Here is an 18,295-nt window from a genome sequence, read left to right on the forward strand (position 1 = left end):
AAAAAAACATATTATACCCTATTGCTTAATAACAAATAACTTTGTCACAAAACACACTTAAAAATGGTATTTCTTTAAAATAAAAGATTATTATATAAATTAAGGGGTTTGATTACATTAAGATTTGTGATTCCATAATGTTATTATACTGTCTTTAGTCAAGGCTTGACAACCAATTAAATATTTATACCCACAAAACATAGCTAACATTCTGTAATTATTTTAAATGTCTAAACTGTTAATAAGAAAATAGTAATACACACAAATAAATATTATGTTATGGCTCTTTTAAAAAATAAACATATTGTGTAACATATTGTGCCGATTATTGCGATAAAAAATAATGACATAATTATAATTGCACTACTAACTGCTGTGAATACGGTAAGGCAGTATCAGTGCAGTGGTATAAGCTCAGGTAAAGCTCATAGCACGATCATCGGATAACGTTAGCTGTATGCTATGCTACTATCTAAGCTAACTAAAAAACACACTAACAACGAGAAATGTTTAATTTCACAATCTATAGCTTCGGTTAAATACTAGTATATGAAACGTATAATTTAAAATACATTAAATACATTAATGACTCGTTATACCGTAGTACAAACGTCTTCTATAATAAAGTGATTTTGTATGATTTGTAACCAGGCACCAAAGCGATTACCTATAAAACGTGCTTTGAACCAATCGGATTGCTTGGGTCCTACGCCCGGACTATTCACACCGAGTGACCGGATTATTCACCACACCGGCCGGGTGCCGCCATCTTGTAGCAGAACTTCACTTGCGTTAGTAATTCACTTCCGTGTTGGTTTCAAGAGTGAGAGATGGGGAGGTTGCCGCTTGGTAAAAGCCCAGTGCCCACAACCCCCCCCCCCCCCCAACCCTCCCTGCAAATCGCCGTCCAAAGCCACGCCTCCTGAAAGCATGAACGCGCACAGCCAAGAAGACCGGAGATAACGTTACTGCAATATCATGTGTCATTCACCAGTGAGAAAACTTTATAGGAGGCTATTAGTAACACTACAAACTTAAACAAATTCAAGATGCAGCAAGTTTTCAGTTTTTTTAACTAGCAAAACAGGCTTCACGTATGCAAACACACATTGGCTGACAGGGAACACATATGCTATAGGACCGTTAGGACCGAACGCAACGATTGAACGAACATTTTATGGTCCTACGCCTTCCACAGAGAATTACCTATGGCACCTTTAACTATCTTCAAGTCATTGATTAGCATATTCTGTCATGATAATTGGAAACTGTTGTAAGATGCCTACAGAGTGACATGCTATTGCATTTGTGTTACGTACTGTATTGCAATAAATGAGAAAAAACAAATGCGACAGCTTGAGCAGACTCCCAAATGTGCTCTACTATAACAACTCTTTATCTTCTCATGGACTCACCCCCTTCGTTGCGTGTTTCCAGGGGGAGGGTTTATGTACATTTCAGGGTTCGTGATGTCACTAACCCGGGAGGAAGCTTGTGTAGTCCCTATTAATCATTTGTTGTAGTCCTTAAAAAGTGATTTCTGTAAAAGAAAATATCTCCCTTTGCTTTGAAATTTGAGCGTTGTAACTTTGCAGATTTTTTAAATGCTCAAACAGCATTACACAATAACTAAATTTAGAAAAGTGAAATCGTAATCAACCACCCCTTTTAAATGAACCTAAGAAGATAATGAGGGTACAATCTGAACTGTAAATGACAGAAAATGGTGCTTCCATTTCTCAGTTAGACTAGCCGATTTTCTTCCCTTCTCAACTTTGCATCACCTGTGCAACTGCAAGGTTTTATAGAAAACCTGCATCTTTAAGGTCAAAATATTTGAATCAATCGATACAGATTTTATCCTAAATTAGTGCAAAAGTGCAAGAACAAAAGTTTCATTTTTGCATTTCATATTTAGGTTCGCTGGCATTCGTTCTTCTGACGTTTACTAGAAGTGTAATAGCTATTCACTGTGCCTGCCTTGCCATTGTCCCTAAGGTAATATGCCTCTCATCAGCTCCTGACTAAAAACCCCATATGGTGTTATCATAGAACGAATCAGACTGGGACTGCCATGCTCCGGACAGCAGAATGAATCCAATCTCGGCAATGAATATATCATTGAGTGTCCCTGATTACTCACAAAAATGCAATGTAAGATTCTGTCATGAGGTTCCAGTATGCCACACAAAGAAAATAGCTTTTCATATTCATCAACAAGCCATTTCTGCTGGAAATATTCTTGATTGAGAGCTGTCCATTGAATGATGAGTGAGTTTCTGCTGGCAGTAATGGGATGTATCCCTGATGGACTGTCAATAAGGACCTTGTGTGGATGATGAAAGAAAGAGTGACAGTGTCATGCCTGATGTTTAATTGTGGTCTCCAAAATTATTTGTATACATAATCTACATTGAAAAAGGTATGAATTTTGAATTATATTTAATTATGCAATGTCTAACACACTTTTCTATATGAGCGATATATCAAGAGTGCTGTTGTACAAAACATTAATTGCTTTTATACTACGGGGGCTGTTGAATGCTTAAATCTGATTGGTTGATGACCGTTCTAAGGTGTGCAATTATTTTCAGGGAAACTATTCATGAATTTCTCCGCTCTCTATCTCCCACTCAAACGCACACACAGAGTACAGACACACACTTGTACAGAAACGTGTTGTCAGTGCTGTTCTAATGATTTGATCAGATTTGAATAGTTTAGCAACTTAAAAGCTAAATTACATTTCACATTAGCAAGGTAACAGCGCTGTTCTTGAAGTAGATAAACTTACAGTTTCACACTTAGCATGTATGGTTCTAGTTGGGAACTTGGTTGGACACTACCTAGAGGAGGTGGTCTGAGTTTGTTTGCAGTCGAACTGTGGCACGATTCATGTGAATGCGAAAGCAACACGGACTCGGGTAAGCACTTTTTAGCCGATGACGATGTATTTAGTTCAATAAAACGGATGATAGTGTTGATGACTTACCTTGGATACCTTGTGAATATTAGCTCAGGTCCATTAAATAATATACAGATACAACTTTTGATTTTAATAATGTATTAGTAAATGGTAAAATGAACATTAACTGGGATTAATAAATGCTTTTGGAACCGGGGTGCACAATCCTGTTCCTGGAGATCTAACTTCCTGTTCAGCTCCAACCCTGATCAAACAAAACTGAAGCAGATAAATTAGATCTTCAGGAGCACTTGATATTTACAGGCAGGCGTGTTGGATCTGAACTCTGCAGATAGATAGATCTCCAGGAACAGGATAGAGCACCCCTGCTTTAGAAGTATTTTTCAGTGAGAGTGTTAATTAATGTTAACAAATGGAATCTTATTGTAAAGTGTTATCGATCATTCTACTAAATGGATTTATGTTTTACAAATTATGCTTGATTTATTGTGTCAAAGGTTCCAAATAGCTTCTTTTTTTTTTTTTACAGCCCAAAGACTGAAATGACTGGAAAAGGTCTCAAAGACTTTATTACCAGGATCAGTCCGGGTCAACAAGAATCGCAAAGGATGAAGTATTCTGAAGGATGAGGTCATCAACCAACGAGCTGCTGGACACAGGTCATCTTGAGTCTCTATTTGTTATTGATTTTGTGTGTGTGTGTGTGTGTGTGTGCTTTGATGGTCACAGAGCGTTGAGTTTGTGCACTCAGTTCAGCATCTGCTATGAATTGGATTTTTCTGAGTAGTCAATAAATGTCTAAGCACATATCCTGACATTATCCTGTCATTTGTGTTTGTAAAAAAAAAAAAAAAGCCTGAGGCCACAAAATCGAGTATACCAGCTGTAGGACAGAGGGCACAGAGAGGAAAAGAAAAACATTTTGGTAAGTATGGCTAGTTCTGAGATATTGGCAGCCAACTTCATTTGACTAAGGATGTGATGCTAAATATATTCTTAAAATATCCATGTTTTAAATGTTTCCTCAAAATAAATAGCTGGTTATGCAAATAACATGTCATGAAAGTCATTGTAAGACTTGTATTTCTTCAGAATTGCGACCAGTTCAAAATGTTTTGCACAGGATTTGGTGAAGAGAAACTCTCCCTTACAGAGTGTATAGTCTCAGTAAATGAACAGATGTGAACATGAGAGTGCACAGTGAGTCAGTAATGTCCCTTAACACAGCTCTCAATGGTCCATTTGCCTGAGTCCCAGTTATCTACTTTTCGACCTTGTCACCAGTCCATACCATTGACTCACACTTTGTGGATGTGTTAGCATGAGTGGGTGTGTCTCTGTGTGTATGTGAGGAGTGATTAACTGAAAGAGGGTTGCAGATTAGTTCTGTAACATGTTCAGGTTTTGTCCCGTGTCCCATAGAGCTGTGGTCCTCAGTGATTTCCTGTATTGATTAGTCCTTTTTATTCGCTTTTTACCTCTCCATCTGTGCACTGCTACTGAGATCAGGTAAGAATTTAATTATAAAAACAAAAATTCATATCTCATTAAAAGTTACTACATGTAGCTCTATCTGAAGGAAATTTTGGTAATCTATTGAGCAACATGAAATATGGTGTTAGGGTTCTGTGACATAGCTACATATGCTTTTTATGTGCATTTTGGTTGTTTGGGTGTCTCCGTTGCCAGTGTAAATCATTGTGTGCACTTTTAATCTTTAGAAGTGTGTGTTTGTGAGGTAAGACAGACTATCTATCTATCTATCTATCTATCTATCTATCTATCTATCTATCTATCTATCTATCTATCTATCTATCTATCTATCTATCTATCTATCTATCTATCTATCTATCTATCATTAATATTTTTATTCAGCAACAATGTATTAAATTGATCAACTGTGACAGTAGACATTTACTATGTTACAAAATGTACTTTTAAACTTTCTATTTATCAAAGAATCTTGAAAAAAATATATCACAGATTTCACAAAAATATTACAGTTTTTCTTAATCGCTTTGGTATTTTTTTCTTCGAAACAGTCTAAATTATCTAAACTCTAAGTTCAAGTCACAACTGTTTGCTGGAACATCAGAAATCTATTGCATGTTTGCAAAATGTAGTAACTCACCCAAAATATTAAATTCATGCTTCAAGACCTAGTTATTGTGTCTGTAAATTGGCCTATGCCACCAAAAAATAAAGTGTTTTTTTTCATCGTTTGAGCCATACTGGTCAAAATGTTTCTTTTTTTGTTGACAATGTGTTGATAATTCGTTGATTTTCCATACTATACAAAAATGTCAGTTTTGTCTAGCTGAATGCTCTGGTGTATCACACTGAGATTTTTAGATTCCGATTTCAATAGAAAGTAAACATTTACTGGGAAAAGTCAATACTGTAGTACACAAAAAGAAAATGAACATTTTTACACATTTTTACATACTCCATCATGTCTTACCCTAACACCAATTTTCAGTTTATGTGTAACACATTTCTACAAAAATAAATGTACTGCTGTAGCTGCTGTTGTATAGGGTTGTGATGTTCATCCATGTTAAAAAATAGTAGTGATTGTGCTGGGAGAACTCCATGTATGCTTCCAAATTTTATTGGTTGATTAGTGAGATTGTGATTTACTATTTCAATACAATGTCAGGATATTTGCCAACAGACATTACAAACATTCCATGTCAGATATTTATGGAATATACATGCATGTTTAGAAGATTTTGATAGCTAAATGCATAATTTTGAAAGTGATGGCTCACATGATGAAAGAATGTTTAGAAGTCGTGAAGAGTTTGACAATTTCATGTGCCAAAACACATGCAATTTGCTTAAATCAATAAGAAATGTGATGTAAACAAGAAACTAATTGTTCAGAGATATGAATTTATTGTTTTGATTATAAAAACTCATTTGAGAATTGAGCCAAAGCGATTGAGAAAAACTGTAAGCAACACAATTGTTACCAGCACTGATAATAAGAAATGTTAATTGAGCACCAAATCACCAACTGTTTTCTATTTGAATATATATATATATATATATATATATATATATATATTCAAATATAAAAGTTTTTGATCAATTCAATTCAGCCTTAGTGAGCAAAATAGACTTTTTAATTTTTTTTTTTTAAATCTTACTGACTCCAAACTTTTGAATGCTAGTTCAAAAGTAATTAAAAAGCTCATGCTGTGATTAACAACGACATTTCATTTAATGAATGAGATAATCAGCAGAATTGATAAATAAATAACTTATTATTACTGAATCAGATTTCATTTAACTTGATTAATATATTCATGTTTCTTGTCAATGGCTGTCACTGTTCATCCCTTTTAAGGGGTCCTGTGAACAAGACCTATTTCATGCATTTTAATCACTGATTGACACTTTTTTTTCACCTGGGCTGTAAGATTCAGATAAGTATTTGAATAGCTTCATCTCATGCTGGCAATGAAAAGTAAAATGTTTATGGTGAATTAAGGCTGTCAATACTAAAAATTCTGAGTGTTGCTCATAAACTAATGAGCAAGTGAAACAGTGTGAAGGGAAATTACCAATTAATTTGTGAATGTTGTTCTGCATAGACTGAGGGAAAGTGCCCAAAGTGAAAGAGAATAGGGAGGTTAGCAAAAAGAAATTAGAGCGACACATGCAGGAAGAGAGAGAGAGGATACTGGGCCAGTTCTGTAAGTGGGTTGAGTACAAATGGGGACCAATTGATTGAGCCTGTGAGAGAGGATGGCCGACAGCATTTCTCTTTCTCTCCCTTTCACCATTGTTCTCTCTCTCTGGCTCTGCTGGCCACTGGGTGTGAAGGACACCAATATGACAACTAATTATCCAGTTTGGAACCCAACAGAGCTAATCAAATGCAACACCATGCTTCCTTATGATAATCTACAAGTTTATGATTCCTCTCCTGAGCAAGTTCATGCTTATCTGAGCAAGAATTATAGTGCAATCCTTTGAATAAGTGTTAGAGAAGTAGGAACATTTGGGGAAAAATATAAATCATTACGGCGCATAATATATTAGCTGTTCATTACTTTGGAGGCCCTCAGTCAATATCCTGCTTTAATGATCAAAACAAGTGAGCATGTTTTTTCTAGTATATACATCGTATTGGTTTAAGTATGCGCTACTGTGCAAAATTTTGGGGGCGGTAAGAGTTTTTACAAAAAAATGCTCACCAAGGCTGCATTTATTTGATCAAAAATGCAGTAATGCTGTAAAATATTTTTACAATTTAAAATAACTGTTTTCTATTGAATGTATTTTAAAATATAACTTCCTGTGATAGCAAAGCTAGGCTACATTTTCAGCAGCTATTTTCAGTGTTGGCTGTTGGGTGTAACTCATTACAAGTAACTTGAGTTACGTAATCAGATTACTTTTTCAAGTAACTAGTAAAGTAACGCATTACTTTTTCAATTTACAACAAAGTATCTAAGTCACTTTTTCAAATAAGTAACGCTAGTTACCTTTTCACGTTTATTGACTGAAAGAAATTTATCTCAGATCAATTTAGGGATTGTTCTTACGTGTGAAAAAATAAAGAAAAGGCAGTGAAAAAAAAATTGTATTGGTAATAAAGTAACAAAGGCAAAATCATTTAATAGAAATAACTGCTATTTTGTATGTGTGTGGGAGAGAATGTGTCTATGAGTGTATTCTAAGCCATTATTTGGAACCTAAAATAAACCTAAGAAAAAACATCTGTGAGAAACACAGATGCATAAGAAATAACTGCTACTATACCAAATTTTACAAATGAGAGTGGAAACACGCAACATGGATGCAGAAAAACTCACGAAGACAGTCATTTAAAAATGCTGTGCTACCATACTTAATACTAAGAGAGAGTCAATGTGAGCGAAATGAATTGTTCATTGGGAAAATTAATCGTGATTTGCTACACATTAAGTTTAAAATATTAAACATTAAGTTATAAATAAGAGTCCCTGGTTAAATTATTTTGTTAACGCGACAGTAATTCCTATTTCCATGGCGACGTATCAAGCGTCACGTGACACTTTTTGGGGCTTCGTGCCTGTCATTTACAAAACGTAAATCTCCCGAAAGACATGAAAGTGAGTGGCTGGTGAACAGAAGACTTTATAGTTACCTATAGGCTAAAATGTGCGTTTGTTGTGGGGAAAAAAATACATGTCTCAAAATATACAGCACATACAGCAAACATCTCCTCACTATCCGCTAGCTGTCTGTCCCCTGAACACACTGCAAAAAATGCGGTCTCTGTAGCACCCGCGGCGCTACCATTGGCCGGGCCCGCCCATTTTGACCCAGGCGATCACTACTCGAGTTGTCCTAGACGCGACACAGCGCTGCGCTTCTTGTCCAGTGTGCGACCCCCCCAGTTAGGCTAAAGGACAGCGACACAAGAGCCACACAGGTAGGCTACTGAGTCGCTGTCCTTAGTGCCGCAGAAAAGCGCTGAAACGGAGATGAAGGGGAACCCGTTTTTTTTTTTTTTTTTTTGCTTATTTTAACTGGCCCATCCAGTTTTCTGGAGGCCCACCAACATTCAAATTCCTGGCACCGCTAGTGCTCTGTAGACACACCAGGCTCCACAAACGTCAACGAAAACAAACTGGGCCAACCCGCACCACGAAACATAACAAACAGTGTTCCAGCCAATAACCGACAAGAAGGATTTGGGGCTGGGGTTTGGGGGGTTAGTGCGCGGATGAGGAGGAGGGAGGGTCTAGGTAGCCTCCATTTTATTTGACAATACTTCGAACGTCAACAAGAAGTGACGTCACCCAACATCGCTTAGAGCACCTTTAACATTTTGCCAAAAATTTAGCTTTTTTTGTTGTTATTAAAAAACAAACAAGCAAGTCCAGCCCTGGTGAGAAAATGTAACGCACAAGTAATGTAACGCGTTACTTTTCATAAAAAGTAACTAAGTAACGCAATAAGTAACTTTTTTGGGGAGTTACACAATATTGTACTGCATTACTTTCCCCAACACTGGCAATTATAGTCTTCAGTGTCACATGCTCCTTTATTATTATCATTATTTATTATTATCAATATTAAAAAGTTGTGATGCTTACTATTTTTGTGGAAACCGTGAAAAAAAAAAGTTCAAAAGAATGGGATTTATTTGAAATATAACTCTTTTGTAACTATCTTTACTGTCACTTTTGATCAATTTAATGCATCCTTGCTGACAAAAAGGATTAATTTATTTCAAAAACTTCTAAATGACAGTGTATTTTAATTCCCAATTGCACAAGAGCTAGATTGATTAGAAGCATAAACAATTTACACAGTGTGTAGTGTTCACAAAAAGCCTATTGCACATTTATTGTTTTGTATCCAGAATATCTTTAAAAGCCAACAGGCAGTAGTAATTCAGTTTCACAGTTGTCATTAAATCTCAGTAATTCAGCTCCTAAAATGTAGACGTTTAATTTGTGCTCATTATTGTAAGTGTATATCAAAATAGTAACCAGTGAGAAAATGATTGTGGCTTTATAGTGAATGGAAGAGACTGGCCTTTTAGTTAGACATGAGTTTTCCTCTAGTCGTGTAATTATGTATCTTTCCATCGGGCATTTGTTCTGTTAATTATTTCACTATTGATCTGGGATTGGCAGAGATTCAGGAGGAAGCTCAATGCCCAGTGTGTGCCACTGCCCCAAGTCATGCCCCTGACCTTCTGTTGTGCATGATCAAAATGATCATAATGAAAATCATAACGAGAGAGCGTGATGATTTGAAATATTTTCAGGATGTTACACAGACTTACACATTTGCTTTGCAACATTTTACATATCACAGACTCAAAAACAGCAAACACCTTTTTGCATTCTCTTTGCCATATTTATCAATATTAAATCTTCTTATCTGCATTCTCTCAGGATGGACCATGATCGAGGCATGGGAAACAGTCGTTACCGCTATGATGAGGAGGAGGAGGGTGAGTAGCCCAAGGCATGAAACCAGACACACACACACACACACATGCACGCACGCACGCACACACACACACACACACGCACACACACACGCACGCACGCACGCACGCGCAATCAGCATGACAGTAGTTACATGTTGTGCAGTGAGGTTAGTTTGGGACATTTTATCTTAACTCACTGTTTGGTTGAAGAAAAAATGCAAAGAGAAAAATCAAACAAATAAAAAATAAAATAAAAATAAAGATATTATTTAAAAATACATTTTTAAAAATAAAGGCTCCAAAAAGAATTTTCACAGCGATGCCATTGAATAACCATTTTGGGTTCCCCAAAGAAAGTTTCAGTGAACAATTCTTAAAAGAAGCACTGTTTTCTTCGTGTAAAGAACATATTTATGATCCAAAGAACCTTTTTCCACTATAAAGAACATTTTGTGGAATGGAAAGATTCCATGGATGTTAAAGGTTCTTCATGGAATCATCAATGCTAAATTGCTAATATTTTATTTTATTTTAAGAGTGTAGTTATAATTGTCAGATATCTTCTAATGCATATACATGTTTACTTTTGCCACCTTTTATAAACAAAATGGGCTTATTAAACATAATAGTTTATAGTTTAGTTTATATAAGATTGTAGAATTTGTGCTTCAACAAGGTTACACTTAAACATGTGCTCCTATCAATTGCTGAGCACCTCCTAAATATGGCTACAACAAAAACTGGGCCAGAAACAGGCTCCTTTTAACCCACTGTCATTTTCTTCCCATTATCTTTTCAAGATTTGACAGACCCACTCAAGAAAACAAAGTGTCAGAAAATATCCTGCCATTTTGCCATCTCAAATAGATAGAAAAGGAAATATTGTACAAAGCACATTATGTTCAAATTAGTTGAGTTATTGTTACTGTGCCAACAGCTAAAAATGTTTTTCATATTTTCGCTCGCTTTCACTTATTAACCTGACAGTTAAAGCCAGTGTTCCCTAAGGGAGAAAATAATATGTTGCTTTTGACAGTGAATCTTGTGGGGCCGTCTCCATATTACATACACTAACATTTAAAAGTTTGGGGACGATACATTTTATTTTACTTTTATTTTTTAAAGAAATCTCTTTTGCTCACCAAGGCTTCATTGTATTTGATCCAAAATACAGAAATATTGTTTTCTATTTTAATAAATTTAAAAATGTAATTTATTCCTGTGATGGGAAAGCTGAATTTTCAGCATCATTACCCCAGTCTTGTCATGTGATACTTCATAAATCATTCCAATATGCTGCTTTGGTACTCAAGAAACGTTTCTTATAATTATCAATGTTGAAATGCTATGCAAACACTTGAATCCTTTTTCATTATAATAAAAACATAACAATAACCTTTATTCATATTTTTCTGGATTAATGGATCCTTCCAATAATTGCTTTGCTCCAATAATTTGATGAATGGCAGGATGAGAGTGAATTTAAACAGTATGTTTTTATTATGGCTAGAGATTCTCTGTCTGTGCTTTGACAGAACTGGAAACACTATTTCAAATAAATAGGCTATTTATCGATCCTACAATGTCAGTATTGAGGGCTACACCATCAATAGTTACACCAGATCATGCCACTTTTGGTCTTGAACATGTTGGCTTGAATGAGCAAAACATTTTCTATGGAGCATGAAATTACTTTCCAAAATCAATGATATCCAAGACATCGAACAATATGTTGTTAAGCTTCTTCTCATAGTGTGATCTGCCTTTCTCAGATCATCAATCCATCTACATTGGTGTTCCAGTCCCCCGCGGTTACCGTCGCAAACGCAGGCGGAGACGGTCGTCCATGTCGAGTCACGATGCAGATGTAGAACGAAGACTTCGGCACGACCATCACAGACAAGAACACTATGATTGTGATGACAGAGACCGATACGATCTAGAGGCGGCAAACCTGGATAATCCAGAACTCAGCCTGCCACCAGACATCAACAGAACCAGTGAGTCCTCGATCAGTTCTGAAACAGAGCTTGAAGTCCTTCACATTAGTGATTTGTAAAGTGTGTCCTGTATATTACATCATATGATGATACTTGTGTCTTGTGACTGAGCAGGATAAAAAAAGGAAACATTTCAGACCTTTACTTACTTTTTTATTGCCAATATGATGACCCAAAAGACTGGTGACCCCACAAAACCAGGCAGTAGAATGTAGAATCACAATGGATTTTATATCCAACAAGTGTAAAAGATGGGAAATGGTTAAATTCAAATGCCCTGTGAGGTAGTGGACTCAAGGAAATCTGAAAGTGAGAATGCAAATTCAAGAGGACTATATAGGGAGCAATATTGCCATACATTTTTCTGTGTGTGTGTGTGTGAGTGAAATAGAGTTGTGCCTGGTTTATCAGATATACCCCACACCCTCACTCTCAATATCATGCTGTGCCGAGAGCAGGATAGAGTCATCACTGCAAAATAGAAGACCATGAAAAACAATTATGGTGATGCATCTCTAAACGCTTGAGAATAAACAACTTACGGGGCATCAAAGTTTGCAGTCAGCACAGAACAATGAAATAAGCAAACAATCAGAGAAAGTGCAACACTCCTTAATTTTGTACTTCTATGCTAAATTAGCACACTAATAATATACTTATGTACAAAATGGGTATATTTGAAGTCAAAATAACATGACATGCACTTTTAAATATATTTCTATTTAGCTTTAATTGATTTGTATTCAGTTTAAGTTTTTGTAATTTAAGCACTTCAACTTATTTTATTTCAGTTAGTTGCCAAGGCAACATTTCTTTTGATAGTTTTAGTTAACAATAACAACACTGATGCGAACAAACGGCTATTTGTTAGCAACTTATGTTGTAAAAGAAATCACTTTCGATGAATACAGATAATTTATGACATGGGACAAAACATGAATGTTGAAACCATGCCGAATTAGCCGTCCTGCTTGGCCTACAAATACACATCATGTCTAAGCAGCTTTATTACTATAAATCTCCCATTTTTTAAACACTAATGCCTCTGACATGGGCTAAAAAGGCCATAACCTCCTTTGCTGCTGACATGTAACTCAATAGCTGTTTGAAATAGCACCTTTTACTCCACTAATAATTAATTAATTGCGGGAATTCATTCGGCATGACCCTCACAGTGCATTGTGGGTATTCTCTAGTCGCTGAGTGCATAGATATATACAGTTTAGTGTACCTTTTGGGATTGAATGAGTGCACTCGATAATGTCCACTAGGTTTCGGACAACACTACAAATGGCTGTCCCTTCAAATAGCACCTTATTTATGGGTATAGGGGGCGATTTTGGACACTTTCCTGGCCTCACTTACAGCTGTGAATAATTAAACATTTTTGGAATTAAACTTCAATTGTCAACAGCTTCTTAGTAATCACCTGTTCATGTATAATATTGCTGAATTATGATAATTGAAGTGTCCATGACAGCAGGCCAATTTGCATTCTTGCCTCTTGCCTTTTCAATAAAACTCCTGTTTCTCTGTCAGCTGTGGTCTCCGTGTTTAGTCTAACAATCTTCACATATAATAGACTGGTAGCTGATAGTTTTGAAGACACTTATGCTCTCATAAAAGTTTGACTTCCAAGCATGCACACTGGCATTAAAAGAGACTCTTTCTCTGCTCTTTATTATGCCGCCACCTCTTTCACATCTTGACATCTATGGGCTTCTGTTCTCCACGTGTCTCTTCTTGAGTCATATCTTTAGTCCTCAGGAAGCCTCTGTGTGGATGAAACAGGCAGCAATGATCAAACCATAGTAACAAATAAAGATGTACCTAACAGGTGTTAGAGCTGGGAAATGCTGAGCAAAGAAATGAAAACACAAAAAAAGACCAGAAAGGCCTGGACTTTGCAACATGCTCCCTGGCATCACCTCAAACAAGCCCAGAAAAACAAGCACAGTGTGGATTCTCCGCTTCAATCACAGCTCACAGATTTAGTCCTCACCCAGAAAATTAATGAACAATGGCTTACACTGTGGTATTCCTCCAGGCACAGGCAATCATCACAGCAATGTATCAAACATACACAGTGGGGATCCTTGTTGTTTCTTAACTTTTGAGCAAATACTTTCACTGTGTGTGGTGCTGCATTCCACTGCACTTTTTATTTTTGAAGGCCATCTCATTCTGATCTCTGACTGAGTGAGACCCAAGCAAGAAAGTTTTCAATCACTTCTTTTCCTATTCATTTCACAGTGTCCCCTGCAGCAGAACGACTGCGCTACATTTTAGGGGATGAGGAGGAGGCCATGCCCACACCCACTCTCTTCACTGAGATGGACACGCTGCAACACGAGGGAGACGAGCTGGAGTGGAAAGAATCAGCAAGGTATAAAAACATACTCACAAAGGCATCACGAATGGCATCAGTCTTGCACCAATTGGAAATTCAAAATCATTTCAATTCTGTGGCTTAGTGGTTTCAAACCAGTTATGTATCCATAAAGACACCATGCACGGTAATTATCATTTGATCATTATCATAAAAGTAAAACAATAAAAAATATTTTCTTTAATTGAAATAAAGCTGAAATATAAAAATCAGATGAAAAACTTTAACAATTAGAAATGTGGCCTTAATAACTAACTTAGATAATAAAATGAGTAAAAACTAAAACTGAACTAAAGCTAAAACGGCAATATAATTATAAAAAAACAAAATGCAAAAGCAAAAACATGACAGCAAAAATGTTTTTAATGAAAATGAAAACAAAATAAAAAGCTAATTTTAAAATTCTAAAATAACTACTGATGTGATTAATTACTTCTAGTGAATATACTGAGCTGTAAAGGAAAGAAATCTATTTATGTATTTGTTTATTTTGTCAGAATGCACAGATATTTGTCATTTGTAACCATTATAAATGGTGCTTTTAGATTTTTAAAACTAACGTTTTAATGTAATATGGTTGGATATAATGCAACATTTATTTTTGGCCTATGGTCAATCAAGTTTGATTTATGGCCCTTTGTACTAAAAGGTTTGGGCACCTCTGCTCTAGTGAAACAGAAATTACACATTTCACCTTAAAACAAACAGCATCCTCATCAGAACGACATCAGAACCGACTTACATTTCCTTTTTTCTCTGCTTGACTTTAACTTTGTGTGTGACTGTGCATATCTGCAGGTGGGTGAAGTTTGAGGAAAAGGTCGAGGAGGGTGGGGAGAGATGGAGCAAACCCCACGTTTCCACGCTCTCCCTGCACAGCCTGTTTGAACTGCGGACATGCCTACAGACAGGCACCGTGCTGCTGGACCTGGAGGGATATTCACTCCCACAGATAGTTGGTGAGCAATGACGCTCTTTATTCTGGATGCTTTTCATCTGATGGGAGGCTACTGATGTACTCTGAACAATCTAATCCTTTGTACAACAAGATATAGTCTTGCATACTGAAGTGTAATTCATAAAAGTGTTTCTTTTTCATTGTTTTTTTTATTTTGATGCATCAATGTTTTTCTACAGTTTTTATGCATTTTGGTTTGCTACCAATGTACTTTTAAAGCAAACCACTTTAACTTTTGTCTCATGCAGATGACATCATCGAACGTCAGATAGAGGAAGGGTTGATCAGTCCTGATCTGAGAGATAAAATCAGCTTTGTTTTGTTGAGAAAGCACAGACACCAGACAAAGAAGCCAATCCATCGCTCCCTTGCGGATCTGGGCAAGTCTGGCTCTGGAGGACCCAGTGAGTCTTCAATCTTTAAATTTTTTGCATCTTAATGTAGAATGCAGCCTAATTGCTTAAAGGGATAGTTCACCCAAAAATGAAAATCGTGTCATCATTTACTCACCCTTAAGTTGTTCCAAACCTGTATGAGTTTCTGTTGAACACAAAGAAGATATTTTGAAGAATGTTGGTAACCAGACAGTTGACAAAAGTCATTGACTTTCAGAGTAGAAAAAAAAAATGCTATGGAAATCAATGGCTATTGTATTTTGTGTTCAACAGAAGAAAGAAACTCATACAGGTTTGGAATTATGACAGAATTTTCATTTTTGGGTGAACTATCCCTTTAAAGGGGTCATATGACGGTTCTAAAAAGAACATTATTTTGTGTATTTGGTTTAATGCAATGTGTTTACGTGGTTTTAGGTTAAAAAAAGTCATTATTTTACACATACCGTACATTATTGTTGCTCCTCTATGCCCCGCCTTTCTGAAACACGTCGATTTTTACAAAGCTCATTGTTCTGAAAAGTGCTGTGTTCTCTGACGGAAATGTCACGCCCCTTACCATATTTGGAACATCAGCTCCCAAAGCAATAATGACAGGTGATAATGTTGGTACTACCGTATCAATTCGAGCCCAAATCTGATCCGGAAAATGCAGATGACCAAGCTGATCGATCAACTTTGCTCAATCAGATTGGTAAGGTTTTATTTCATTGGGGACATTTTACTGATTATAATGACTTTTTTTATGTGTCGCGTCGCACTACGGAGGTGAGAACACTATGTAAACATAAAACCATGTCTGCATTTGTGATCGTAAAAACGACAAACAAGCGCTATACTGCTCAAAACTCGCTTTGAATAGTCAGTAGCAAATTCTTAAAATATGAAAACATACTTAATGTGGCTGTGTCTGAGTCAGAAGCGCCAGACTGTACTTGCAAAGATGTAACGTTAATTGCCCCACTTTTTAGAATAGCATCACAGCTGGCCTTGTAACTCTCCCAGGTTCTGTTGTTGTCCCCCGAAAGTTGTCCCCCGAAAAATGCGCAACACACAGTATAATATTTTGGTTGTACTGTTCTTGAATAGTGTTTTAAATAAAGCGTAACCACTGTTTTCTAATTGTGTCCTCTTTTGGAAGGCCAAACAAAGTAGTTTGGCTTTCGCAACGAAAAACCCAGCGTCTCCATGGAATGGCTGCGCCGGCGGCATCTTTGCCTGTAGCCGTGCACTTTTGGGCGGTGTTAGGAAACTCTGCCCCCACAGACTTACGTAGATTTGTGGGGGCGTGTTTGAATGAAGCGTTTTAGGAGGGCGTGGCTGAGACTTAACTTTTATAAAGAATATCTCTATGGGTTTGAGACTTGTAACTCTGCAGATCTTATACATGCACAAACAGCTACATAACACGCTAAAGATAAAGGAAAACAAGAAATCGCATCATATGACCCCTTTAAAGTCCCTGTAAAGTCAAAATTAAGTATGTGTTTTGAGTTTGTCACACCACAGAAAAATTAGTTATTAGTCACCCAGCCAAATTTGAATGATAAAAAAAGCCAGCAAGTACATAAAATAAGCTATCAAAATCTTGAAGAAATGAGCAGTAATCTCTGCTCTCAAACGCTGGAGGCGTGTCCACTGGCTGCGCTGAAACCACGCCCACTCGCGGGAAAGCTGCCGTCGACTCGCCACACTCAACTCTACAGCCAGAATGGATGCTCGCACGGTGGGCACGCACTGCCGATGATGGCACCAGTTGTCGGCGCGACGGGAGGATGAAGGCCAGGCGGGAGTCGGTTCGGCCCCATTCACCAGTAACAGCGGATTATCAGTGAATCCCAGACAGTTATCTCCGACGAAAGTTTATAAAACTATCCCGTGTAAAATGATCACTTACAGAGGCGGGTGTTGGCGGTGATCCTCAGCTCTCCATCAAGGTGGCTCTTCACAAAATTAATCCACTTCTTCTTGATGTAATCGTTTTTCGGAAATTTAAATAAGGACACCGATCTGTTTTGTACGTGATCCGGTGATCGCATCCAGGTAGTAGGCCTACGCATTTCCGTGACGAAGGCATAGCTAGCTAGCAATCTGTAGGCTGTGTTACTAATAATAGTGCTGACAGTAACTCGCGATTGAGCGGCAAACTGATGTGAATGTGCTCTATTGTTAGGAGCCATGTTAGGAGCGGCCAGCCTCAGCGGCTACAGTGCGTCATCAAGTAGGGGCATGTCCAGGAGCTCAGGGGCTCCAGTGCGTCATCGAGCCCTGTTTTAGCCCCGCCCAGAAAATCCGGAAAATAGCAATGGTGAAAAACTGTTTAACGGTCTAACTCCACAAATCAGTACTTCACAGTTCACAGTCTTTGTAATATGTTTTAGCAATACATTTCTAACATTTATAATGTGTTTAGAATTTTTTTTTTAATTGCCTTTACAGGGACTTTAATGGTCTTAAAATTACAGTTAATCCAAAAATGATCCTTATCTACTCACACTTATATTGTGTAAACTCTTGAAAAAACTAAATAAGTTTATCAGCAGAGCATTCAGGCCACTATCTTCCATATAACGAGAGCAAAGTGGATGTAAAGCTCTAAAAAGGAAAAAATAAAGGAAGCACAAAAACACAAAACTTCATATTACTTTTATGTTTTTTTTTTTTTTCCTTTTTGGAACTTTACA

The 18,295-nt window shown here is 36.9% G+C and overlaps 1 protein-coding gene across 7 annotated transcripts in view; it reads left to right on the plus strand.

Moving 5' to 3' along the window:
- Positions 1-3,536: 3,536 nt before the first annotated feature.
- slc4a5a (solute carrier family 4 member 5a) overlaps positions 3,537-18,295 on the plus strand; it is a 54,612-nt gene continuing 39,853 nt past the window's right edge. For 4 of the 7 annotated variants that reach the window (XM_056257417.1, XM_056257410.1, XM_056257411.1 and 1 more), the window contains exons 1-6: positions 4,018-4,126; positions 9,832-9,890; positions 11,642-11,869; positions 14,123-14,255; positions 15,057-15,217; positions 15,465-15,620. In XM_056257417.1, coding sequence (XP_056113392.1) covers positions 4,098-4,126; positions 9,832-9,890; positions 11,642-11,869; positions 14,123-14,255; positions 15,057-15,217; positions 15,465-15,620 — 766 coding nt within the window. In that variant the 5' untranslated portion in view covers positions 4,018-4,097. The other 3 variants (XM_056257412.1, XM_056257416.1, XM_056257414.1) reach the window with 3 other exon arrangements.

This window comes from Rhinichthys klamathensis, unplaced genomic scaffold (genome assembly GCF_029890125.1).
Source record: "Rhinichthys klamathensis goyatoka isolate OS25496 unplaced genomic scaffold, OSU_Roscu_1.1 h1tg000137l_1, whole genome shotgun sequence".
In the NCBI taxonomy this organism is placed as follows: Eukaryota; Metazoa; Chordata; class Actinopteri; order Cypriniformes; family Leuciscidae; genus Rhinichthys; species Rhinichthys klamathensis.